Source organism: Malus sylvestris, chromosome 7 (genome assembly GCF_916048215.2).
Source record: "Malus sylvestris chromosome 7, drMalSylv7.2, whole genome shotgun sequence".
Taxonomy (NCBI): domain Eukaryota; kingdom Viridiplantae; phylum Streptophyta; class Magnoliopsida; order Rosales; family Rosaceae; genus Malus; species Malus sylvestris.
The window spans coordinates 29934966-29959127 of record NC_062266.1 but is presented as its reverse complement, the minus strand read 5'-3'; the positions used below and the strand labels follow the sequence as shown (position 1 = coordinate 29959127).

General features: G+C 36.5%; 5 protein-coding genes and 1 long non-coding RNA gene across 8 annotated transcripts in view; 4 read left to right on the top strand and 2 right to left on the bottom strand.

Annotated features, from left to right (window-relative positions):
- Positions 1–16955, bottom strand: part of LOC126630827 (uncharacterized) — a 60852-nt gene extending 43897 nt beyond the window's left edge. The window contains exon 1 of the long non-coding RNA XR_007626123.1: positions 16894–16955. This is a non-coding gene — a long non-coding RNA (uncharacterized LOC126630827). The remainder of the gene's footprint in view (positions 1–16893) is intronic.
- LOC126630822 (ribosome biogenesis protein NOP53-like) lies at positions 986–4502 on the top strand. The gene is made up of 12 exons (XM_050301025.1): positions 986–1217; positions 1890–2062; positions 2148–2193; positions 2304–2329; positions 2637–2717; positions 2819–2929; positions 3231–3319; positions 3428–3547; positions 3630–3752; positions 3839–3905; positions 4012–4088; positions 4223–4502. The coding sequence occupies exons 1-12, from the start codon at positions 1049–1051 to the stop codon at positions 4227–4229; spliced, it is 1089 nt and encodes a 362-aa protein (XP_050156982.1). The 5' UTR covers positions 986–1048; the 3' UTR covers positions 4230–4502.
- On the top strand, positions 5369–7503 carry LOC126630824 (uncharacterized). Of its 2 annotated transcripts, none has more exons than XM_050301028.1 (6): positions 5369–5521; positions 5625–5700; positions 5808–5915; positions 6036–6134; positions 6389–6514; positions 7189–7503. In XM_050301028.1, exons 1-6 carry the CDS (start codon positions 5492–5494, stop codon positions 7359–7361), a joined length of 612 nt encoding a protein of 203 aa, XP_050156985.1. In that variant the 5' UTR covers positions 5369–5491; the 3' UTR covers positions 7362–7503. The 2 variants fall into 2 exon arrangements, with proteins under 2 accessions (XP_050156985.1, XP_050156984.1); XM_050301027.1 differs by having other exon boundaries at positions 7186–7503.
- LOC126630821 (amino acid transporter AVT6C-like) lies at positions 7591–10453 on the bottom strand. The gene is made up of 5 exons (XM_050301024.1): positions 10018–10453; positions 9775–9927; positions 9439–9642; positions 8409–8874; positions 7591–8022 (listed from the first exon to the last, which is right to left on the bottom strand). Exons 1-5 carry the CDS (start codon positions 10373–10375, stop codon positions 7896–7898), a joined length of 1308 nt encoding a protein of 435 aa, XP_050156981.1. The 5' UTR covers positions 10376–10453; the 3' UTR covers positions 7591–7895.
- On the top strand, positions 15050–19226 carry LOC126630823 (alpha-soluble NSF attachment protein 2-like). Its single transcript, XM_050301026.1, has 9 exons — positions 15050–15373; positions 16222–16271; positions 16359–16431; positions 17090–17169; positions 17699–17850; positions 18243–18402; positions 18485–18532; positions 18668–18748; positions 18878–19226. Exons 1-9 carry the CDS (start codon positions 15229–15231, stop codon positions 18956–18958), a joined length of 870 nt encoding a protein of 289 aa, XP_050156983.1. The 5' UTR covers positions 15050–15228; the 3' UTR covers positions 18959–19226.
- Positions 19227–20917: 1691 nt separating this feature from the next.
- LOC126630820 (uncharacterized) lies at positions 20918–23807 on the top strand. Of its 2 annotated transcripts, none has more exons than XM_050301023.1 (2): positions 20918–21269; positions 21808–23807. In XM_050301023.1, exon 2 carries the CDS (start codon positions 21895–21897, stop codon positions 23560–23562), a length of 1668 nt encoding a protein of 555 aa, XP_050156980.1. In that variant the 5' UTR covers positions 20918–21269; positions 21808–21894; the 3' UTR covers positions 23563–23807. The 2 variants fall into 2 exon arrangements, with proteins under 2 accessions (XP_050156980.1, XP_050156979.1); XM_050301022.1 differs by having other exon boundaries at positions 21713–23807.
- The last annotated feature ends 355 nt before the right edge of the window (positions 23808–24162 follow it).

Sequence of the window (24162 nt, the reverse complement as noted above, 5' to 3'; positions counted from 1 at the left end):
TAATTATTGCTATTGTTTGTACCATACTTGACCAATCCCGAAACTACTAGGCACCGGTCAACGTTATACCGTCAAGGATCCAGAAGAGTTTCCCTCCAACCAGGAAGCTAATCATAGCGTGACACGTGTCGACATCAGAAGCCAATCATAGTGCGACACGTGTCAACATCAGAAGCGAATCACAACACGACACGTGTCAATGTGAGAATGAAACTAGAAACTCTCTTCTATAAATAGAGATAATTCTCTCACAATATTTCCTAATGTCATTTGTACTAAATCATTCACTAATACTTATTAAAGGAGAGCTTGAACCTATGTACTTGTATAAACCCTTCACAATTAATGAGAACTTCTCTACTCCGTGGACGTAGCCAATCTAGGTGAATCACGTACATCTTGTGTTTGCTTCCCTGTCTCTATCCATTTACATACTTATTTACACTAGTGACCGGAGCAATCTAGTGAAGGTCACAAACTTAACACTTTCTGTTGTACCAAAGTCCTCACTGATTTTGTGCATCAACAACTATAATTGGGTTAAAATTGAGGTCCCTCAACTTATTAAAATGTGTAGCTATGATCTTTTTTGTCAAAATGAGTTATGTTGAACTTACCAATGCTACAATTGGGTTAAAATTGAGAAACTATTGCTCCAATTAGGTTAAAGTTGAATGACCATTTCTCTAGTTGGATTAAAATTAAGAGACCAATGGTAATAAATCTTTAATTGAGGGACCATAGTTGCACGTTTTGATGAATTAAGGGACTATAGTTGCACATTTTGATGAGTTGAGGAACCAATGATAATGAGTATTTAGTTGAGAGATCATTGTTTCAATTAAATTCAAATTAAGAGACAATTGCTACAATTTACTTAATAAATAAACAATAAAAAAAATTTGCCATAAAAAATAAATAAAACTAGTTAGCGAACGACGCCCTTTACTTGCCATTCAGAATTAGGGTTTATAAACGAACCGCCTAAACCCTCAGAGAAAGCAGCGCACTTGAGAACTCAGAACTCCGAAATAGAAGGAAAAAAGCGATGGGGAAGAAGGCCAAGACCTCCAGGAAGGGGAAGAAGGCATGGAGGGCCAACATCAGCACCGATGACATCCACGATTTCTTCGAGCAGTCCACCAAGGACGCCCTCTCCGGCGGCTCTCTCGCCTCCGCCCCCGCCGAGTCCCTCTTCTTCGAAGACAAGTCCAAAGGTACCTCCTTTCTCCGAAGCAATGTTTGTACCTTCATACCCTTTTGCTTTTTCCAAATTCCCCTATGTATCCCCCTTCCCTGTAGTTGCGAGCTGGTTGACATTAAATTAATTGGTTTCTAAGTAGGAAATTAGAAAAAAATTTGAGCTGGATTTTTGTGTTGAACTTATTGAGATGTGACACGAACGAATAAATGGAAGAGTTTGATTGGAATTTCAGATTATTGTATGTCGAAATTTTGATTGGTTTGTTGCATTTTCTGTTAAATGAGCTTACTTTAGCTTCATGTGGTCAAACAAACTCTGATCATGTACGAAGAACTGTATTTCCGAGAAAATGAGGGCCATTTTGCTTGGAGTGAAAGAGAATGGGAATCCATTTTTAGAGTGGTAGATTTTCTAGAGTCTGCTTAATTTGGATAGAATTCAGCTTGAATTTTGATTGTTTAGAGTCGTTTTATGTCTCGGAAGGAATCTTGTTGTATCCAATCTGGGTTTTGAAAACTGTATAGAAATCTGGAGTGAGTCAAATGGTCACTTATTGATATATATACTTTAATAAGTATGGAGTTTGGTTCAGTTCAGTTCTTTTCTTGTGTTTTATGCTCTCGCATTTTCTTAATCGTTTTCCTTTTTTACATGGAACTGAACTTGTATGCTTTGGCCTGACCAGATCTTTCGGTGAAGAGGAAGATTGAAAAGCACAGACAGAAAGTACTCCATGTTGAGAGCATGCTACAGAAAAACCCATTTGTACAACCAGTGCCTTCTTCAACTCTGAAGAAATCTAAGAAAGCACATAAAAAGGTTCCAGAACTAATAGATGAATCTGAATGGAGTCCTGAGGTCAGTTGTTATATTATAAAATGTAAACCTGCAGACATTATCTAGTTCTAGCGATTTGGTATTAATTTTAGTTTGAATCTGGCAGCGTTCTGTCTCATCTTCTGGCATGGCTGACTTATGGGGCTATACAGGTTTCCTCAACCCTAACATCTATTGCATTCTTTCCACTATTTTACTGCTGTTATTTCTTTTCATACATGGTTCTGTGCACTGCATTGACTGTTTTTTAACTCTTGTGCAGGTGATGACAACAAAAAAACCAAGAAGGTAAGGCTCATTGTTTAAGTTCAAGAATGTGATCATGTTATTGTTCATATTGGTTTTTTTTTCCTTTTTTTCTGTTTCTGTAACTCAAATTCCAATTCTGGTAATGCGTGAAGAGCACACTAAAATGCAACTTCTGACCACCAAGTCATAATTATAGATAATAAGATGCGTCATGGATCACATCTTATGTGGGAGTCATATAGACTCCGAAGCAGCACTAGGATGCTGTGTTATTGTTTGAATAGACACTGATTTTGCTAACATTGCATAGCTGTTAGTTGATATATGTTTATTGAATTTTTTTAAGACGAGGAAGCCATCAATTATTCCTGCTGTAGAAGTTGAGCCTCCAGGATCCTCATTCAATCCCACATTTGAAAGTCATCAGGTAATTTTTTAATATCACTCATCTAGTACTTTTTTTGTTTGTAGACCTTTTGGCTTGTATGGCATAAAATTTTCTCATCTTTGCCTCTTTCGTCAATCCAGGAAACATTGGCTCATGCTGTTGCAGAAGAAATGGGGAAAGTCTATAAAAAAGAGCTTGGACCTCAACCAGTTCCTCTAACTGTTCCTGGAGAGGCTGTTGACGAAGAAGAAGTGAGTATCTTTTGTTCCTTTCATGTATTAGTCATCACTGGTCTTAGTGTAGAGCTTTACATACACGTCATAAAAAAAAATAGTTGTCTTGGATAATGAAATTGTTTTTGGTATAAAGAATATAACTAGGAATCTTAACAATTGTTTTGATAAGAAACAAGAACTTTGGGAAAGAGAGAAAAAGAGAAGTACAAAACACGATGGACAAGGAGTCATAACGACAAGTATTTTCTATTTTATATATTACTCTAATTTTTATATTCATAAATGAGAATCTTAGACTGCCAATCTACTTTTGTAGATGTATTTTCTTGAGGCAGATGAAGGCAGTGATGACAATATGAATCCAGAAAATTTGGATGAGAATGGGGATGCTGCATCCGAGAAAATGTGAGCCCAATTTTTGTTTGATAATTGGTAATATTCTGTTGTATGCATTATAAGGTCATCAAAACTAAATGCCATTAGCTCACATTGCTTGAAAAAAACATGGTGCAGGCCTTTAAAAACAAAGAGGGTGACAACAGTTGTATTAAATAAGAGAGCTAGGCGTAAAGAACAGCTTAAAAAGGAAGCAGAAACGAGACAGGCGAAGCAGCTTTCCAAAGAAATTGATGGGTAATATACTTACACAACTTTTGTCTATACAGTACTCTGGTGAAGATTACATTCTAATATTTGCTTTGCCCTTTGGTCACAGCTTACCAGATATCATTCAAGAAATAGCGAAAGAGGACGAGGAGAGGCATAAAAGACATCTTCGACGAGTTGTAGCTAAACAAGAAAAACTCAAGTCATGTCCCCCACGATTGGGGAAGCATAAGTATGTCTTAAACAATACTCTCCCTCTCACACGCACACATTTAGTATAGTTTGTTTACCTTCCTATGTATAATCCTTCTATTACAGGTTCGAGCCTGCCCCAGTTCAAGTCCTCTTGACTGAAGAGATATCAGGATCCATCCGGAAGCTTAAGGTACGCTGCACTTCTCTTTGTTGCCAAAATTTTCCCACTTTCTTATTCTTTGTGTTCAGATAAGACTAAATGAAAGTCTTATTGCTTTTCTTTTTTTCCCCCAAAGGGTTGTTGCACCCTTGTCAATGATAGGTTCAAGAGCCTCGAAAAAAGAGGACTAATCCCGCCAAAAGCGAACAAAAGGTTTGTCAATCTTCTCTTCGTGTCTTAAACCAAGTTTCTTTGAGGGTTCACTGGATTTCGTCCGAACTTTAATAAAAAACTCGTTCTTTGTTTCCTCGCAAACAACTTTAAAGATTTCTCTACTTCTTTGACAGGAAATAGAGCCTTTCTCTTGATTTGATTTACCAAGATGAAGCATGGATTCAAAGTCATTAGTTCGGGTTCGAGAAGATCAGCAGATTTTGTCAGCTCGACCGTCGAGCTCGGAAGTTTTATACTTATCTTATTTCTCTCACTCTTTCTGTCATCAATTTTTGTATTTCGCATGGATATTCTCAGTTCTAAAACAGCTCCAGTTGTAATCGACACAGAGATGTATTATGCCAGTGCCTTTTTGGTTTTTCAGTTACAAAAAAACTCAATTTATGATTTAAATTAACCTCGTCTCTTGAGAGCTTCTTAGCTATCTTTAGTTGTGTCTCTTGTGCATCTGTAGTCACATGAACAGAGCGACAGGCACACGAGGACACACCCGGTTATGAGGTAGATTCTCTTACGTGTAAAATTTGCAAAGAAAGAAATTAGAAAAAAATAATTATAAATTGGTGGAGGAATGTGAGAATAATAATAAAATAGTCAAATTTTCTTGATTAAATTGACACAAGAGGATATGCACCTGGGTAAGCTAAAATGATTCTTGAGATTTACATAACTCTTTATTTTATTTGAAATCAATAGAAGTGGTATCTGAGATTGTCCATCATCAATCATTTTAGTTATTTAATGAAAAATCTCCATTAAATAAGAATAAATGACACAAATACCCTCAATTTTTTGTCAAATCATTTTGGCCTATTGTTTGTTAAATTGAGAGTATTTTTGTTATTTTGATTCTTATTTAACATAATTTTTAGCAGAATGACCAAAATGATTAATGGTAGACAATCTCAAGAACCACTACTATTGAATTCAAATCTCAGTAATCAAAATGATGAGTTATGTAGGAATTATTTTGGCTAAAAAGTCTTTTATTTTTTAAGGAGGATATACACCCTGATATAGTCAAATTTTATTGATTAAATTAATTTTCTTTATCAAATTGTTAAGTTTTTTTTTTTTCCAAATTCAAGCTTAGTTATGTTGGTTAGAAAATTGTGCTCTTTTTTTTGCACTCAAGTTTGAATAACTCTGTGCATTTAAGTTCAAATCTTCTTCGTAGTTTAGAAATTCCTTAAAATATTTAAGAATTAATAGAGAAAATAAAATTTTATTTTATTTCGACCGTTATTAAAATTTAGACCCAAAAATAACAGAAAACCACCTGACCCAGACCCGTCGGGCTTTACTCTTTCCCGGGCGTCCAAGGACGGATCTGCTCTTCATTTCCGCCGCACCGAGCTTCGGGGGACTCACCTCTTCGCACCATGCGCACGTTAGCATTCAAGCTCGTCACTGTAAGCTCCCTTTTCGAATTGGTTTCCGTCCAACATTCCGATTCTCTTTTTCTTCGTCCGAATTTCTCCGATTCCGATTGTGATGTGAAAATTTCGTGCTTAGTATTCAAAGTATTACCGTACAAGAAACCCGGTGCGCAATGCGCCTTCCCGAAATTTCTCAACTTACAATGGAAGAGGTAATTCGAATGTTTACCCATCTCAAGGTTTTGTCTTTGTTTCCGTAATTTGTTGTTTGGTTGCTGAGAAAATGAAGGAAAAATTGAATTCTGGTATTGAATTGTAGATGAGCTCTCTCTTGAAGTGGAAGCTGAAAGAAAACTTGGGTGGATGTTGAAACTGATATTTGCTGGGACTGCGACTTGCGTAGCTTACAACATAATGCCTTATATGGGTTTCTAATCTTTAGCTAATTCATCTTAATTAATTTATGAAATAATGAGAATTGCCCGTTATGCGGTTTCGATTTTCGGGTTTCACCTGACATTGCTCTTGAATTTTACTACATTTCCAGGTGATACTTTGTTGCAACAGTCCGTGTCGTTGTTGACAGTCAAGGATCCGTTGTTTAAGAGAATGGGGGCTTCTCGATTAGCTCAGTTTGCGGTTGATGGTAACTCTCGTAGCTCTATTTTCCGTTGTGTCAGCATTTCATTTCGAGGAAATTCATTCATTCGTTCAATATATCCGTTGCCTGGTTGGATGTAGTCGTTTTATGAAACTGCATTGTCTTTGAGCTGCATCATGTTATAGGTGATCATTTCTTTGATCTCCAAATCGAGTTGTAAATTTTTATGTTTACTTTTGTATCGAGGTTTTTGAATAGGTAGCGGGTGAAACTGAGGGTTCGTTTGTTTTGATTTACAGATGAAAGGAGGATGAAAATAGTGGAGATGGGTGGTGCTCGAGAGCTGGTGAATATGTTGGGCGGTGCTAAAGATGACCGCACAAGAAAGGAGGCTTTGAAAGCTCTTTCTGCTCTGTCACCTTCAGGTTAGAATTTTACATTGCAGTTAGTACCGCGTGCACCTATGTCTATCCCTACTTTGTTCCACTTTTAGAAAAGGCGCGTATCAACTGAAAGTTAGGGGATGTTAAAGATAACCGCCATCATACATCGCTAGTACTGAATGGAAGGATAGGATTCCAGCATATCGTAGCCGAAAACCTCTAGATTTATGAAGCATATCTTATCTGTACCCTACATTCATATTGTGAAACAATATAGCTGTTGAGTAACACACCGGCAAGCGTATGCACATTTGATAATTGCGGTGGTAAAAGATCTGACAGTTATGTTTAGACAGTTGTTGGGAGAGTATGCGATAGAAGTGTTTAGAAAGCAAAAATGCTAAGCATTTTAGATGTCCCTGAAATCATGCTAGAGTCGTTCTGTCGTAGTACTAGTTTGGTGCTGAGGTTCTTTTATAAAAAGTGGGTATAGAAAAAAGCTGAGCTCAAAATGGTGTTTGGTAAACACTTAAAAACTGCTTATTTTCACAGTTTTGGGTGGAAAAATAGCTGAAAACGTCAAGCAGCAAAAATGAGCTTATTCTCACAGCACAGCAGAAGCAGTTTTTTTTTCAAAGCACAACAATACCAAACCAGCCCGTAATCAGTTCTTTCTTATCTCTTTTGGTTGTCTAATCTATCTTCTGTAACAGCAGATAAAGCTCTTGGAGCTTTACATCAGGCTGGGGCAATCTCGGTTATCAGATCTAGCCCGGATTCCCTGGAGAATGCTGAAATTGAGAAATACAAGTCAAGCTTACTCAGAAGATTCCAAGATCTGAGGTACGATTTTCCAACCGCAGATGTTTCAAGGTCTTTAAACTCTTAATCTCCAATTACAGGCTGCATCACAACCTCTAAAACGCCATGTTTCGATTTGTAAAAATAGATGTGTATACTCTGTATCCTTCTTTTTTCCCTTTAAATGTAATAAATAGAGTTTTTGAATTCAGAAAGTTGGCTTTAACTCATATGAATGATCGCCGGATGTTTCACCGGTGCACAACCCTGTTTCGAGATTAGAAAACGTTGCATACTCAAACAATAGTCGATGAAAGTAACTCTGTAAAATGCCGGGATTTGGCGGATTCTTCAAAAGTTGGTAAGTAATTTTACCAGAATAATTGTATCTGTTTTTGGTACAAACATAGAGAATGTCTTTGAACTCTATAGAAGCAACACTACGAATAATACACAAAAATACAAGCCAGCTCAACTACATCACTGCAACAACAAAGCCTTATCCCACTAAGTGGGTAGGCTGTATGAATTTTATAACGCCACTGCGTTTGGTTTTGTGGCAAGTCTTTCCGTTAATTCCAAGTATAACAACAATGGGGAAAATAGGAAAAAGGAAAATCAACTAGGACTTGTTCCCAAAAAAGTTATATAAATTGGTGGAAATGGCAACTGCACTTGTTACAACTGCCAGGACTACCATCACAGTTGCCATGATCCTGTCCTTTCCTGTAGATATGCCATGTACATCCCTGCAATTTGCACAAATAGAAAAGAATGTCAAGTTCAACATTCTTTTGAACATGAAGATAGAACATATCACTAGTTGGTCTGACGGCGCCTAATCTGAACTTGTTGGGGACTGAGGGCCGATTATACTACTACAAAAATCACTTATGCTCATAAGCACTTTTGTCATACACAAGTTGAAAAATTTTATTAAAATTTCATGTGCTTCCTGTAGAAGTAGTTGATTCTTGTTCAATGACCCATCAACACTTTTCAAGTTTTTCAATCAATCATAGCCAAAAAAGATTTGGTAAGTGCTTTTAGTTCTTCTAGGAGTCCTACACAAGGCCTGAGTTTAAATTTCATAAACGACAATTGTTTAATAAAATGAAAAGCATAGAGAGAGTACCGTAGAACAATCGCACCAGGGAAAATGAAGGCAAGGCAGACAGCAGAAGTTGATCCCAAAAACTGAAAAATGTACCAAATGTTTGGGAAGGCAATCGCAGCCAGGTAAGAGAAAACCAGCAGGCCAAGAGTGAGGAGCACAAATCTCCTACTATCTGCGGCCAAAAGCGGCTTTTGAGGGAAAAGCAGTTCATCCAAATTTACCCTCAGAGAAAAGTTCAAGAGAGGAAAAACCAACATCAGATGGAGGGCATAGCTTAATCTGACCGCATCATTCAGCACTGCCCCCATTGCTGAATCTGAGCTTCTGTCAAAATTCACAAGTATGTCAGCCACGATTGCATCCCCAAACAAAAGGTACCCAAACAGTCCAATGGAGAAGTAGATGGCTGCACAGAGCACCAGTGAAATCCTGACCGCTGATATCATATCAGACGGCTTACCAAGCTCGAAGCCAATTGGGTGAACTGCATGAAGTCAATCAGAGTAGGCAATGGTTACAAAGTTTGAGATGACAATAGTAAATTGATGTAGAACAAATGGCGGAATGGATTGAAGAGCAGCTCGACATGCGTAAGCTTATACGAGGGTGAAGCCACCCTTAAACTCGGGTGCAAATGTGTTTACAAAAAGGTTATTAGTGATAGTTCTTAGGAAGTTAACCCTATTTAGCGGAAACTAGCATACCCTAAATCCGATATAAAATTAGTCCATTTCACCACAAGGTTGCTCCTTTGCGAGGGTCATGGGGGAACTTCTATTGTACGGAGCCTTACCCTTACTTTACAAAGAGACTATTTCCACAACTCGAATCTGCGACCTTTCAGTCACAAAGGAGCAACCTTTCCGTTGCACCACACAACAGTTCTTTAAACGGAAAAAAGAAAAATTATAGCCTACTTATGTGAAAATTCCTGGCTTCGTATCCCGATTCAAGCTGACATTGTTTGGACTCTAAACTCTCTTTGATCCATTACGCCATATGTTCTACATCGTAAACTGTTCGATTCCTAAAAATGTGCATTTCTTACCGTTGAAGTGAAAAGTGAAGGCTGTAACAATGACTGGAACAGCAGTGAAAAGGTCAAAGAAGGAGGTTTGTTTGCCCAAGCTTGGTAACAATCTTGGGGTGTTGACTTTCCCTTCAAAGATTGCATAGATCGCCATGGCAGAACTTATGCCAACAAAAACCACAGCAAGAAGAACTGATATGGCTGAACTGAACCTCAGAGACTCTGCAAAACACCAATTAAATATTAAAAAATTAGCCAAAAAAACCCTAAAAAGTATAGAGATTTATCATTTCACGCAGTTAAAGTTTTAAATTTAGCACAAAAGGGTTGGTTTACTTTTGTGAATTTACTAACCTACTCGCCTTAACAAAACCAGTGGCAGGAAGATGAAAATAAGCGTGAATAGGAGGGCAATTTCACGTGAGTTCCACCAATGGACTCCAAACCACTCTTGCAGAACACCGGAATGCCCTACTCCGGCAGCCCCATTTCCAGATAGAACATCCCCTGAAAAACAAAAGAAAATAATCATCCTTCTAATTTTGTACCAAGCTCGACGACGTATGTGAGTAATATGATTTTTTAATTGGAGCTTACCAATTATAATCTGGTACATAATTAAGCACCCAAGATTAGTAATCATGACACATATCTGTGTGGCAACCGATCCCGCCTGCCCAAAGGACTCCCTCATGACGCCGGAATACGTCGTGGACTCGCCGGAATGCGTGAACCTCATCAGGAACTCCACCGAGACGTCAGCCAGCAAAGCAATTATCACAATAAGCACAAAAGCCGGTATCACACCAAGCACCTTGAGAGTGGCCGGTATGGACATGATTCCGGCACCAATTATGCTCGTGGACACGTTGAACACCGCCCCTGAAACAGACCCCCGCCTCACCGGCTTTCTGTCCTGCAGCAGTGGCACGTGGGCTTCGGCTGCCGGCGACATTCCGATGGCTGCTCGGTTTTCTTGCTAGAGAGAGAGTGTGTTCTGCGGTATGTTGTCTTTTTGTACATGAAAAGCTTTTGATGTGTGATGACTGCATGTGGGGTAGGGTGGTGGATGAATATGTGATGGCCGCATGTGGGGTAGGGGCGGTTTAATTTGGCAGGAGTTTTTCTTTCGAGAAAGTCTTCTTAATATTTTTCAAACGTCGTTAACGTCCATGGAGTGTGATTATTTGTGGAATAGTATTATTCAGATATTTATTTTTACATTTCACATATTTTTTGTTATTTTTTTACCATTAATTTTTTTCAATCCATTAGATATGTGAATAACATTACCTTATTCTGCGGAAGTTTAACGAAGGGTTGAAATGTAATTTAAGTTAGTTTGGTGACAGCTTAATTTTTGGGGATTTTTTATAGTGAAAATATTTGGGGGATTTTTAAATCAACGGATTAGTGGAGGAGTCCCATCTGGCAAATTTTTTAACCAATTTAAATTTTCTTTTACTTAATTTGCCAAATAAGAAATATAATGGTCATTTTGCTTTTTGCTCATATTTTTGGCCTTACTAGGGGAAATTTTGATTTAAAATTCAATAAGTGTGATGCTTTGATCTTTTATAATTGAAGTATGATTCTCCGCCCTCTTAATCTCTCTCCTCTTTTATCCTCATATTTAAACGATTACGATTACGTCACGTTTATATTTTGTTTTGAATTTTTTATATAAAAAATAAAACAAAAGAAAGAATATAAGAAGATGAGATGAAAGGGGATGGTAACTAGAATAAAGAGAATCATACTCCTTTATAATTTGCTTGTTAATCATGTCAAAAACTTAGATGTGACAGAACAATTATACCAGGTCAAATCAATTTTTTCTGTTTTTTTTTTGCCTAGGAAGAAATGCCTGTTGATGAAACTTTATCAATTTGAACACGCGTTTTTTCGCGTTTTTTCGTTGTTAAAAATTTGGACCAAACATTTGATTATCGCCCCTTCTTCTAAATTCTAGAAAAGAAACAACGGAAGTAGAAAATAGTTAAGTTGTATAATTAATTAATGTCTTAATTTTAGCTACGTCTCCTAAAACTCTATTTTGATTTTATTTTGCTACCAATTCAAACTTTATTTCATTTTAACTTATAGACTCTTTCTTTTTTCTAAAATTTATAGGTCGCATCTTCAAACATATATAGGACCTAATACTCAATAAGACAATGTCATGTGTGCAATAAATTTGATTATAAAGCTCCATTATGCGTTAACATTCAACAATTAGAAAATATTTAAATTAAAAGAATTGAAGAGATGAGAAAAATAAAAAATAAATTGATTAGCCTGACGCACCCAAATCAAACTCACATAAGAAATTAACAGATCTAAGACAATATAAAGCAAATTTTGAGTTTTATAGAAAGATTCTCATGTTCCAGGGCGCAAAATGAGATCAAAATTGAGTTCCAAATATAAATTAGAGCGAACTTTGAGTTTTAGAGAGCAAAGTTGCAGCTTTTAAGTTACAGAGAGCAAAGTGAGATTAAAATCAAGTTCCATAGAGCATAGCTAAGAATAATCCATAATTAATTTGCTTTGTATTATATATATGTGAAGAAAGTTGACATTCCTCCATAAAACCAATTGGTAATATGAGAAGTAACCCAACTTCTTATAAGCACAAGTTGGGTGACGAGGAGTATGAGTAGTTGTTGGGCTTCACACGTGGAACAACTAGCTTTGATACCATAAAGAAAGTTGAGGTTCTACTATACAACTAATTGGCAATATATGAAGCAACCCACCTATTTAGAAGCACATGTAAGGTCCATTTTCTCATAAATGTGAGATTTATGTTCAATAATATAGAATGAGTTCGCACTTGATATATAATATCTGATAATCAATTCACATGTTATTATAAAAATAAATTACTTTTACTGTCTGGCTGTGTTACCACATTGACATAATAACTCTTTATTATCCGAATATTGTAGAAAACAATCGGTTGCCAAAAAACAAAAAGTCTTGCAAATCGGATAGCATACGAGATGCCACGAACAAAAGGAAAGAGAGGTGTAGCTGCACCAAACGGGGACACTTCACTTTCTATAATTTTCTGAAATATGTGGATGCCATTTGAACATAGATTGTTCATGATTAATTGGCATCATTCCAGGTCTACTTTTATGCGACATCTCGATCTTAAAGTGGTGATCGAGATGTAACGCAACATGCACTGCTTTAGAGTCGGATCTCAAAATTAACGTATTGTTAAACTAGTTAATCTTACATTTACTCTCTCTTTTTTTTCTTTGGTAACAATGACTTGTTTGGATTATATAAGTAGAGTTTCTACATAGGCAGGAGTCTTGAAACTTGTCAAATGCCAACCACCACGGGGTGATTTAGTGGTTGTCGACGAATTTCAGGCTCGTATTTTACATGGTACGTCCTAAGTTCATTTCCTGATTTTGGTGAATCACACGATGGTGAGCATGGAATGCTAAAATGCCTTTGTGAATTTATTCAATCCTCGAAAAAATGAACTGCAATATCGAAACCATTGGTTGATCTCTTTTTTTAATTATTGACAAATTAAATTAATATCCAACTCACTAGCTATAAATATATATAGCCATCGTATCTTCGTGAGTCGAATTTAAAATTTATCCGACCAAGTGGATGGAAGCGCCGACGTCACCAAAAGTGGGCTATCAATAATGCCTAACAAGCATGTGCGTTTTGGGCATATGAGTGTGGATGCTTCAAGAGCATGCTTTTCTCGATGTATTTGCTTTCTTTCTGTTTTCTTTCGGATAAATGTATAGGTGGATGAGATGTCATATTCAAAGGGAAAAATAGATAAAGCTCGCAAATGTGGAAAACACAAAAATAGGACAATTAATTTTGTAAGATAATATACAAAAATGTATCCCTCGACTCTCTTTACGAAAGACTTTTTAGTGTGTTTGGAGCACGGATCAGTACATCAAGTGTCATAATACAAGTAGCTGAATTATTTTTTTGAGCATTTAATCACTTATATTATGACACTGAATGTACTAAACCATATTCCCAAAACACTAAAAACTTTCTCCCGCTTATCAGCATGTTCTTTTATATAGTCTCAAACAAATCCCAAAAGGAGTCGTAAACTCTGAAAATTCTTACATGTAATGTATATCGCTCATTATGTGAGGTGGAGAGAAAGCGGGATATTTCATCATAACAAAGTTTTTCTTCATGAATTGAGTTGGTTAAATATGTACATGAGGAACAATAAGAACTATGAGTATGAACATTCTTTGCACATTGATGTATCAAATTGTAGATTTTCATGACCAAAGATAAAGGACGATCCTAAGCCAACAAAGTTCTTCGTTTTGCGAGAGTTGGAGAAAATGGCTATTGCACACACCCTTACCTTTTATTTGCAAAATGTTGTTTTCACAACTCAAACCTATGAAATGCCGCCCACGATGAATGAGGCCAAAAATCCCTAATGCCAAAGTTAAAATTCTAAAAAGAATATATTTGAGAGTTTGTGAGTCATGAATTTTGGAGATAAAGAGAAGAGGGACAAGGGCCAGCCCTCTAGGGTTTATGAGTGGCCAGCTTTAGGGTGGCATTTTAGTGGGAATATTTCAAAATATTTGTATAAATAAATATTTTGGAGTAATTAGGTAAATAGTCTAAATTAATGGAATTAGGATTACTTGAAGAAATTTTCTCTGATTATGAATGTATTTATGATAGAATAGAAATAAGGAATTATTCTATCATAAATACTTTTTATTTTTGCTACGGGCAAGGGTGCCTTCAGCAATCATGATTCTCTGCCTGCTCTATCTCAGCTACGTGTGGTGAATGAGAATGCTCTCTGCTCATTTAATAAGGGGCAATCTTGTCTTTTTTTTAAAATAATCCATGTGTCAGCTCCATAATTTTTAGGATTATTTTTTGCTATACAATTTTAATCCAGAATTAATGGGAATTATGAGCGTAATCTCATTTCTTAGTTCTTGCAGAAAGAAGATGAGCATAATTCTGGGGTGTTGTATTACTATATTTATGGATCTCTAAGTAGTTGACGAGCCCAAATAATCTACCCAGTAAGAAAACTATTTGAGTTTGGGCCTCCATTATTCATATTCGGGCCATGGTTAATAATATTTTTAAATATTTTATTTTTCACTTTTTAGGAATTTTTTGTAATAAGAATATGCTAAAGTATATTAGAATATTATGTGTTTTAATCAACATGATTCAAATTTATTTTATTTTTTAAGCAATTGAGCTAAATTTTTCCATGTCATATGGCTAATTACATAACAAAAATATTTGATTGACTAAGTTATTTCAAACACAAAAATGTTTGTAGGACTGGTTTAGAAAGTTCATTTAAAATAATTGAAAGTTTTTAACGAAAATGATTTTTGATTTTAAAAGCACAAATATTTCATGTAAAAAGTACATAAATTATCCTTAAACATTTTAAATATTTTTTCAGGTTCACTTGTATTTTACCAAAACTTGGTTATAAAACATTTTTATTATAACGTTTTTAATTATTTTAAAAACAGAGTAGTACTATGCTTACAATCGAATTATATCATTATCTATACCGTCTTTCTAGTAACGCTTGTCAATACATATACTTCTTCGTTAAGAAATGATTGGACAAATAGATAATAGCATTTTATGACCAAACTCTCGCCTTCCGTCCCTGAAAGAAACCTTGGGGAACTATTTTGACAAAGATTATTTCCCACCGCGACTTCTGTTTTACCTTTTCCCCTAAGCCTCCATCTCCAGAGCTCAGAAAAACTCAGGAAAAAAACTTGAAAAACAATGGGCGATCAGATTGCTAAGGCGGAGGATTTCGAGAGGAAAGCAGAGAAGAAATTGAGCAGCTGGGGATTTTTCGGTTCCAAACATGAAGACGCCGCCGAACTCTACGACAAATCTGCCAATGCCTACAAGCTCGCCAAATCCTGTGAGTTTTCCTCTTTCTGCGTCTTTGATTGCCTTCCGATCGTATGATTTCTTTGTCATTGGCTTTATTGGTGTGTTTGTTTCCCGAGAAAATTTGATTGGAGGGAAAATTGCAGAAGAAAATAAGAATTGGGGGATCTCTTATTGAGGGTTTTGATGTCTTTGGTATTATGGTCGATTGCATTGATTCAATCCTGGGTTTTGCTCACAATCAATGGCCCTGATCGATGAATGTGGATTTTTTTTTACAATTTTCGAATTCTTCGACCTGGTGAAAAAATCTGTTAAATATTGAATTTTGGGGTTTGCTTGATCTCCTTTTGTTGGAAAGGATTGAAATTTGTTTGAATTGGAGGTCTTGGATTGAATGATATGAACAATGAATGGAATGGCGCTCAGATGAATAGGCTTATTGATGTAAGCCGTGATGGATTTTGTTTTGGAAATAATGTTTAAATATTTTGAATTTTGGTAGCTGCAACCAAATTCCAAACTTTTCCTAAGTAAGAGAAGATAGATATAAATCTGCATATGGTGTTCAATTTACAACTAATTCTAACTTAGTATCAGATTTTTTTCTGCAATTTTATGAAAAGGATGAAATGGGGTATGGATCCTTCCAATTGATGGGCATGGAAAACCGTACGGTTCGCATGTATTTGGTGTAATATCAATAGAATGGAACTGATGCCTCGTTCTCTCGCACCGACAAATCCCATATCGTTTTGTTCCTGTGGTGGTTATTTGAGATCCAAATTTTACAGTATTTAATATTTATGACTTGCTTGAAACTAGGTCTTGTCAATGATCACTTCAATTGCTTCTAATCTTTAGAAAATGGCGTTTCAGGGGACAAAGCTGGAGCAACATATGTCAAGTTGGCAAACTGTCATTTGAAGGTTAGTGGTTTTGATGTTTCGCCTAGGCAATTTCTTTCATTTTTAATGTTTTTAACAAAACCTGATAGCAATGCTTTTCCATTATAGAGTGAAAGCAAACATGAAGCCGCCACAGCTTATGTTGATGCTGCACATTGCTACAAGAAAACAAATGTTAATGGTATGTATATGTATTTTGTTGCATCTTACGTTTATGCTTCCTCACTGCCCACAAAGTCCTGGAAGGCGAAATAATCATCTGGGAAATGAAGCGAATGAGCCAAACTGTTTGCTTCGTCTTTCAGTTCTGCAGAAGAGATGGATCACATACACAAAGCTTCAGTCTGGAATCTTTCTTGATACATCACATAAAATCAAGTTTTTACGTTAGCAATACAGAATTTGTTATAGTAGTGTACCATAAGTAGCAGATCTTTTGGTAGAAATATCTTTGTTAGGCAAAAAGAACCTCAGTGTTCTTAGCTGGTTCATGGCCTTCGAATCAGTTTAGATCAAACTAGGCAACCTGGGTACAACGGGTGGTAGTGTTAGTACTTTTACCTTGGTTTATCTTATTGTAATATGGTAGTAGTACTTGGGAGCAGCCTCTCCATAAATGGGGGTAAGGCTAGCCGACATTCACCTCTCCCAGACCCTGCGTAAAGCGGGGAGCCTTGTGCACTGGGTACGACCTCTTTTTTTTTTTTTTGGTCTTGGTATGGTCTAAAACCATTCTACTTGCATTTGATCCCCAGTTATATCCTTCTTGTTCTATTGTGTTCGTTTCGGATTAGAATAATCTTAATTGTAATTTTTAACTTAATTCTGGTCTTCTGCAGAGGCCATTTCTTGCTTAGAGCAGGCGGTAAATATGCTATGTGATATTGGAAGGCTTAATATGGCTGCAAGATACTATAAGGTATTGTTTTCCATAGCTATATAAGAATCAATCTTTTGTTTCAAGATGATATTTTAAATCTCTTCTTGCAATTGTGTGCTATAATTTGGTGTCCCATTTATAAGTTCTTAATATGCAGTTCCCTTTGCCGTTCTACAATTGTTTGTAATAATATGCAGATAAGAGAAACAGTATAGACATGTACATTGTTCATTGTATATTTGTAAGTTCTCCCCTGACCAAAGAGGATTAGTTAAAATAGAAGTTAGAAGATCAAAGAAGCTGTCAAAGACTAACATGGGATCAGTTACAAACAGATCATTAATCTGATAGGAGATAGAATATGTAATAGTAAATAATGGAAGATGAGAATTCATGTCTAACCCCATATACAGGGAGAAGGGAAGGGGTGATGACAATAATTCATTCCAGTGTTCATCTTTTGTACTCTTGGCATTGATGCTTTTCTTGCTGAATGCGTGGGTAGTATATGATGCTATAGAAACCATAGGAGTCATTGTTTGACATGGTATACATATTTTCCATGAAGGAAATTGCCGAACTATATGAATCTGAACAAAATATTGAGAAGGCTATTGAGTTCTTTGAAAGGGCAGCTGATTTCTTCCAAAACGAAGAAGTAACAACATCGGCCAACCAGTGCAAGCAGAAAGTTGCTCAGTTTGCTGCTCAGATTGAACGGTAAGTCTTTCCCCACCATTTAATAGCAAAAACATTTTGTGTATTCTTGCCATTTTCCAGCATTAGTTGGGATTTTTTATTTTATTAAAACCTTGTCTAGTTTAATATGGATACTCATACTTTTGATAACATCTTGTGTATATTCTTTGCTTTTATGACTTTACTTTTTATTTTATTTTTTATTAGAACCTTCTAGTTTATAATGAGTAATCACTCTTTTGTTCAATCTCGGTTCTCATACTCATACAAAGCAATAACCTACTCGAAATCATGGAGAAGGTAATAGAAGAAAGCTTGAACCGTTTTTTTTTTGCTTATCTAGAAGACCTTTTTATAGCTTCTCATTGATGCAAATGCTGGTAAATAACCAACAAATTTGTTATATTCTGCAGGTACCCCAAGTCTATTGAAATTTATGAAGAAATTGCACGGCACTCACTCAACAACAACTTGCTTAAGTATGGAGTTAAGGGGCATCTTCTTAATGCTGGAATATGCCAACTTTGCAAAGGAGATGTCGTTGCAATCACCAATGCATTAGAGCGATATCAGGTCCGAGTTTGGCTCTTGTTTAGGATTTTGGTATTGTATACCTTATCAGTTGGAAAATTACATATTTTTTGTACTTTTGCAGGATTTAGATCCTACTTTTTCAGGAACAAGGGAGTACAGGTTCTTAGCGGTGCGTTACTATTATTTTGGAAGTATTTTCAGTTTAATGATGTTTAGTTGTTTCATGTCTAATTGATTAAAAAAAATGAAAACAGCACTTAACAAGGTAGGAATTTTGAGAAAGTCGTGATTGTGTTTTATGCAGGATATTGCTGCTGCAGTTGATGAGGAAGACATTGCGAAGTTCACTGACGTGGTCAAGGAATTTGATAGTATGACCCCACTGGTACGTCTCTTTCATTTGATGTTATGCATCCAAGTTCAATAAATACCTATTTCATTTGTGGTTTCTTTCCCATCTGTATATCTCTTCAAATTCGATATTTTGATGTTCGGTGTTGAATTTGCCGTGTAGGATGCATGGAAGACAACCTTACTGCTGAGAGTGAAGGAAAAGCTGAAGTCCAAGGAACTTGAGGAGGACGATCTTACCTAAGGTGAAAAATAATGAAATGAAGTTTGTATCGTTTGTCCATTTGTTTGTGAAGATTGTGTTTCATTTATTGTGCGTACGTCTTCCTCTTACACTTCATTGAGAATTTGTTGGAACTGAATTGTAGTTGATTTGGGATTTAATCCGTGCGTTTTCGACTTTAATCGATCTTTGTGAGTCCGTGGGACTGTATGTATATTCAAACCACTGTATGAATTGGCTTTGCTTCTAAAATGTATGGGGTTCTATTCTGCCCTTATCTTTAACTTCAGCCCTTGTGTCAACCTGTCCAGTTCATGAGCGTTGGTTGGTTTAACTTCATTAGATTATTACTAATTTCTTGCATGCTCATAGTTCGATCACAAAATGTGTGATTGCAGAAGAACCCAAAACCTGGAGAGATACTCTTGTCAATAGTGCGTTTTTTGAATATGCGACAAGTAATTATTGGAGGGTTGACTACCCTCATACTATTTTGGTTGCAGGAGAGAATCTTTTTACAATCTTGTGGTGTGAATCGCATATCAATGTCATTCATGTGCTGCAAAGTTTTATGAGAATTGATAGTTATACCCCAATCTCTTTACACACATCATTCTCTACTTTTGATCGTTGGATTGAATGAAGTCAAACGAAAACAACAAACATGATTAAACAGGGTGCAGAAAGAGAAATTGGTGTGTGACTATCATTTCCTATTTATCATTAGCATTGTGGTTAGTGTTAACAATGGCAGTGAAAATCTGAGTTATGATTTCTGACCAAGTTTCGTCCGATTTATTCTCATGTACACATCACAAACGGTAAATTCAACATGTTTGTAGTCGTTGGATCAAATTTCAATGATTCAGATCGCCAAACTTGATGGATTAAGAGAAAGGAATCCGACCCTTTCCATTCATACTTAATTTAGAGGGTCCAAGACTCCGATGGGAGGGATAATTCTCTATACTGTTGGCATGCTACTGTTGTGTTTTAGATTGTATCATTAGTCTAGATGTCACGATCACGTTTTAATGGTCCATATGAGTCTTTCTCGTCTATTGGGCATACATTGCTTGCGGCAGCTAATTATCTATTTGACCTTGCACGTGAGCTTTTCCTCGCATATGATTTGACTACAAAATTTTATTCTTATTTTTTCCTAACAGAAAGTGAAATTCTAAACCATTTTAATATGGATAAGAATTGTCTGCCCTCCACTTCCGGTGCCCTTTCCGTACCCTCCTATTTGTGTGGTCACTATTTGTGTGGTCACGGTTAAGTCACGTCAACATTTTATATTACTATTCATTTTTGTCTTATTATATCTATAAAAAAATAATATAAAATGTTAACATGGCTTAACCGTGACCACACAAAATAAGAGGGTACGGGAATGGCATCGGAAGTAGAGGGCAGACAATCCTTGTCCTTTTAATATATGAATTAGTCTAAACAATTGAACTAATTCACGTCATTTTCAGCGATGGATGATTTCCACCCTTCCACCCATAAGTTTCGGAAACGGATCATCGACCACATCTGTCCTTTACCAAAAAATAATATTCGGTTTCTTAGTCAAAATAGTTTTTAAGATTGTCATAACTTCTTAATTTTGGCCTTGAGACAAAAAATCTATTATTTTGATCATTTCATAAAAAAAAAACTCCGTTAAATTGAGGAAATCAATCGTTCATGTGGAAGGAGGTTGATTTGGCAAAAATACCTTCAATTTAATTGAGATTTTTCACGGAATTATTAAAATTATTGACGGAAGACAAATTCAGAAACAACTTCTATTGCTTTTAAATCTCAAAGAAGTGAGGAGTTGTACCCATATTAGAAAACATTTTGACAAAAAACCAACAATATTCCTAATTGATAGGTCAACAATATTGTGATATGTCGGCATCCGAAGGTGGGGGCGAATACACAAAGCAAATACAACATTGTTTTTAATTAATTAATTAATTAATTTAATTGCACTACTTGCCTCCGCAGTAATGCTTTTCAAGGCTCTCAGCTTTAGCGTAACCTCTCAAATTTCATCAAACCACGCAGATTTTGGCTACCCAGTCACGCACCTGACGTCGCTTTGGCAGATTATCTCCCCGAGTCGGCCTCCGCCATCCGCTTTCCCCATTTCGACCCTATTGTAACTTGTCAAATCTTTGGCAGTTTGTAGTTTTTGGAAACTTGAGCAAACCCAATTTCAATTTCAATGGAGGGTCTTTGATTCTTCACAAAAGGAGCAGTCTTCAGGGAAAATAAAAAAAAACCCTTTAAAAAGTTACAGTCATGGCTTCTTCTGGTTTCTCCGCCATATTTTTAGGTATGTCTTGAGCTCTGGCTTTTAACTGTACATTTTCTGCTCTTATTTCTTAATGCGTAAAGTTGGTTTGATTGGTTTTCTGGGCGTCACTAATTCTTTTTAATGAAAATGTGTTGAATTGTTCATGTGATCACTGTTTTGATGAAAAATTTGGGGTTTTTTTAATCAGTTTCTGGATTTTTTTAAGTATGATGATTCATTTTTCCTTGCAAAATCATGGGTATTGATTAATATATTGATGCTTAGCTAATAGCTAATGAGGGTTTACTGTGGCAGCCTCTTGTTATTTGAATGTCATGAGGTTTTGATCATATTTTGTGTTTTTATGAATTGGGTTTAATTCTGTATGTGGAATTTCAGTCTTGGTTAGTGGTTTTGGTTCTTTTAAGTTGCTTCCTGGGATTGAAAGTCTTCTGTTTCAATGTGTGATTTTTTACTTGTAGATTCCTAGATTCGCTTCTTTCCGAGAACGCCTTTTAGTTGTGTATACTAGAAATCACATGCAATGAATTGCTTGGTGTTCAACTTTTAATCTCAGTGGAAATGTTGAAGAAAGAGTGCACATTGCAACATTGATGTCACAACTCTGACATCGATTGGAAGAAAATTGTTCTTTGATTTGAGAATGGTTTCGACTCAAAATGGAAACCACAAGGAGGAAATTGAAGAATCGAATGGTAATGAAGTGAAGGGTCAAATCCCCTTTGACGTTTCAGCATCCCCAAAGACATTTTTAGTCAATGAGAAGTCTCTGAAAAGGTTCCCTCCTGATGCTCCTAATCTAGTTAGGTTCCTCAAATTTGGTTCTGCATCTGCCAGGTTCAAGCGGTTGGCTGAGGAGAGAGATGAAATGTCACGATCTGTGGCTTCAAGCGGTCATGGCTTCAAAGAACGAATCAATGGGGTTTTTTCTAAGAAAATTGATTGGGTTTCACTCCTGAAAATGGGCAGAGTATGGATTAGAAATCCAATGAACATGGCTCTTTTTGCATGGATTGTCTGTGTTGCTATTTCGGGTGCAATTTTATTTCTTGTCATGACTGGAATGTTGAACAAGGCAATACCCAAGAAGTCCCAGAGAGATACATGGTTCGAAGTCAATAATCAAATTCTCAATGCACTTTTTACGCTTATGTGTTTGTACAACCATCCGAAACGGTTCCACCACCTTGTACTTCTGTGTAGATGGAAACCAGAAGACATTTCCAGACTTCGAAAGATTTACTGTAAAAATGGGACTTATAAGCCACACGAATGGGCCCACATGATGGTTGTTGTTGCCCTGCTTCATCTGAATTGCTTTGCTCAGTATGCACTTTGTGGTTTAAACCTGGGTTACAGAAGAGCTGAACGGCCACCCATAGGAGTTGCAGTATGTGTATCTTTTGCTATTGGTGCACCTGCATTTGCTGGTATATACAACATTGTCAGCCCCCTTGGGAAGGATTATGATTCAGATGTGGATGAGGAAGCACAGGTTCAGATCGGAACTGGTGAAGGAGCAGAAAGATTAAGGTTAAAATCATTCGAGAGAAGATATTCTTTTGCATTTAGGACTGAACAACGAGTCGTTGAGAGTAGACCACAATGGAGCGGAGGAGTACTTGACATTTGGGATGATATTTCTATAGCGTATGTTTCACTCTTTTGTAGTTTTTGTGTATTCGGGTGGAATATGGAGAGGCTTGGATTCGGCAACGTATATGTTCATATTATGACATTTATTCTGTTTTGCATGGCTCCGTTCTGGATTTTTAACTTGGCTGCTGTTAATATTGACAATGAAACTGTTCGGGAGGCTCTTGGAGTTACTGGCCTTGTTCTATGTCTATTTGGCTTGCTCTATGGTGGCTTTTGGAGGATCCAAATGAGAAAGAGATTCAATTTGCCTTCTTATAACTTCTGTTTTGGTGAACCAGCACTCTCTGATTGCACGTTGTGGCTTTGCTGTTGTTGGTGCTCTCTTGCTCAGGAAGTGAGGACCGGGAATTCCTATGACATTGTGGAAGAAAAGTTCTATAGAAAACAACCGGAAAGTGGAAGCCCTTTACCAATTTCACCTTTGCCTCGTGAAGATGGATCGGTTGGGTTCAGATGTGGCCCGAATTCTCCTCTGGGGAACTACTCAAGCCCAACCAAGAATGGTGTCGGTGGTTCTCCAAGTCCAAGCAGACTTTCAATGGGATTTCATAGTCCAGTGAAAGAAGAGTCCCATGTAAGAGGTAAGGATGAAACTATGACCCCACCTGCACCTTCAATGATACAAAGGGAAGAAACACAGCCCCAAAAATGAGGATAACGTTATGATTTGTATATGAATTTCTGTAGTATAATTTTGAAACAAGTTTCTTTTCTATGTGTTCAAATGCATCCTTGTTTTCGTTCTTCAGTTTCTTTTTCACCGTTAGCTATCTTGTGATCATTGATAGTTTAATAGCACTTAGGAATTCAGCAAAAAGAAATTATCTACTCTATTATTTCGACTGAGCAATATTTCTTTGCTGAGTAATATAGTTGCCCGTTTCCCTGTTTCTATTATTTTATCTGACTAAGAACTCATAAGTTGCCTATGTTTGAATGAGTAATTCTCTTTTGATTCTATGGAGACATAAACATCTGATTCAAACTCCTGTCAAGTTAGCTGTGTTTGTCGTCGAGTTTCTGAAAATGGTTGGGTTGCTTTGATGTTTTGATGACTTTTACATGGTTTTGTACAAGCCTTATCGACTTGAGAGCTCATCTTCCTTTTCCATTTCCATAACCGATGCTTGCATTTTAGCTCTTGAAGTATTGACTTCAGTGGTTCCACCTTTAGGGGCTTGGGTTAGCAACGAAATAGATGAATTAGTAACTACAAGAAGTAATCTTAGTTAAGACTGGTTAACATTTATAT

Bases quoted from the DNA above. Each gene is read 5' to 3' on its own strand.
- LOC126630823 (XM_050301026.1), top strand. From the start codon at position 15,229: ATGGGCGATCAGATTGCTAAGGCGGAGGATTTCGAGAGGAAAGCAGAG. The intron at 17,170-17,698 runs GTATTGTTTTCC...TTTTCCATGAAG, and splicing joins TGGCTGCAAGATACTATAAG to GAAATTGCCGAACTATATGA. The intron at 18,403-18,484 runs GTCCGAGTTTGG...GTACTTTTGCAG, and splicing joins ATGCATTAGAGCGATATCAG to GATTTAGATCCTACTTTTTC.
- LOC126630824 (XM_050301027.1), top strand. From the start codon at position 5,492: ATGCGCACGTTAGCATTCAAGCTCGTCACT. The intron at 5,916-6,035 runs GTTTCTAATCTT...CTACATTTCCAG, and splicing joins CAACATAATGCCTTATATGG to GTGATACTTTGTTGCAACAG. The intron at 6,135-6,388 runs GTAACTCTCGTA...TTTGATTTACAG, and splicing joins AGCTCAGTTTGCGGTTGATG to ATGAAAGGAGGATGAAAATA.
- LOC126630821 (XM_050301024.1), bottom strand. From the start codon at position 10,375: ATGTCGCCGGCAGCCGAAGCCCACGTGCCACTGCTGCAGGACAGAAAG. The intron at 8,875-9,438 runs GTAAGAAATGCA...GACTTCATGCAG, and splicing joins CTTCACTTTTCACTTCAACG to TTCACCCAATTGGCTTCGAG. The intron at 8,023-8,408 runs GTACTCTCTCTA...TGCAAATTGCAG, and splicing joins CCTGGTGCGATTGTTCTACG to GGATGTACATGGCATATCTA.
- LOC126630820 (XM_050301023.1), top strand. From the start codon at position 21,895: ATGGTTTCGACTCAAAATGGAAACCACAAGGAGGAAATTGAAGAATCG.
- LOC126630822 (XM_050301025.1), top strand. From the start codon at position 1,049: ATGGGGAAGAAGGCCAAGACCTCCAGGAAGGGGAAGAAGGCATGGAGG. The intron at 2,194-2,303 runs GTTTCCTCAACC...ACTCTTGTGCAG, and splicing joins TGACTTATGGGGCTATACAG to GTGATGACAACAAAAAAACC. The intron at 2,330-2,636 runs GTAAGGCTCATT...AATTTTTTTAAG, and splicing joins ACAACAAAAAAACCAAGAAG to ACGAGGAAGCCATCAATTAT.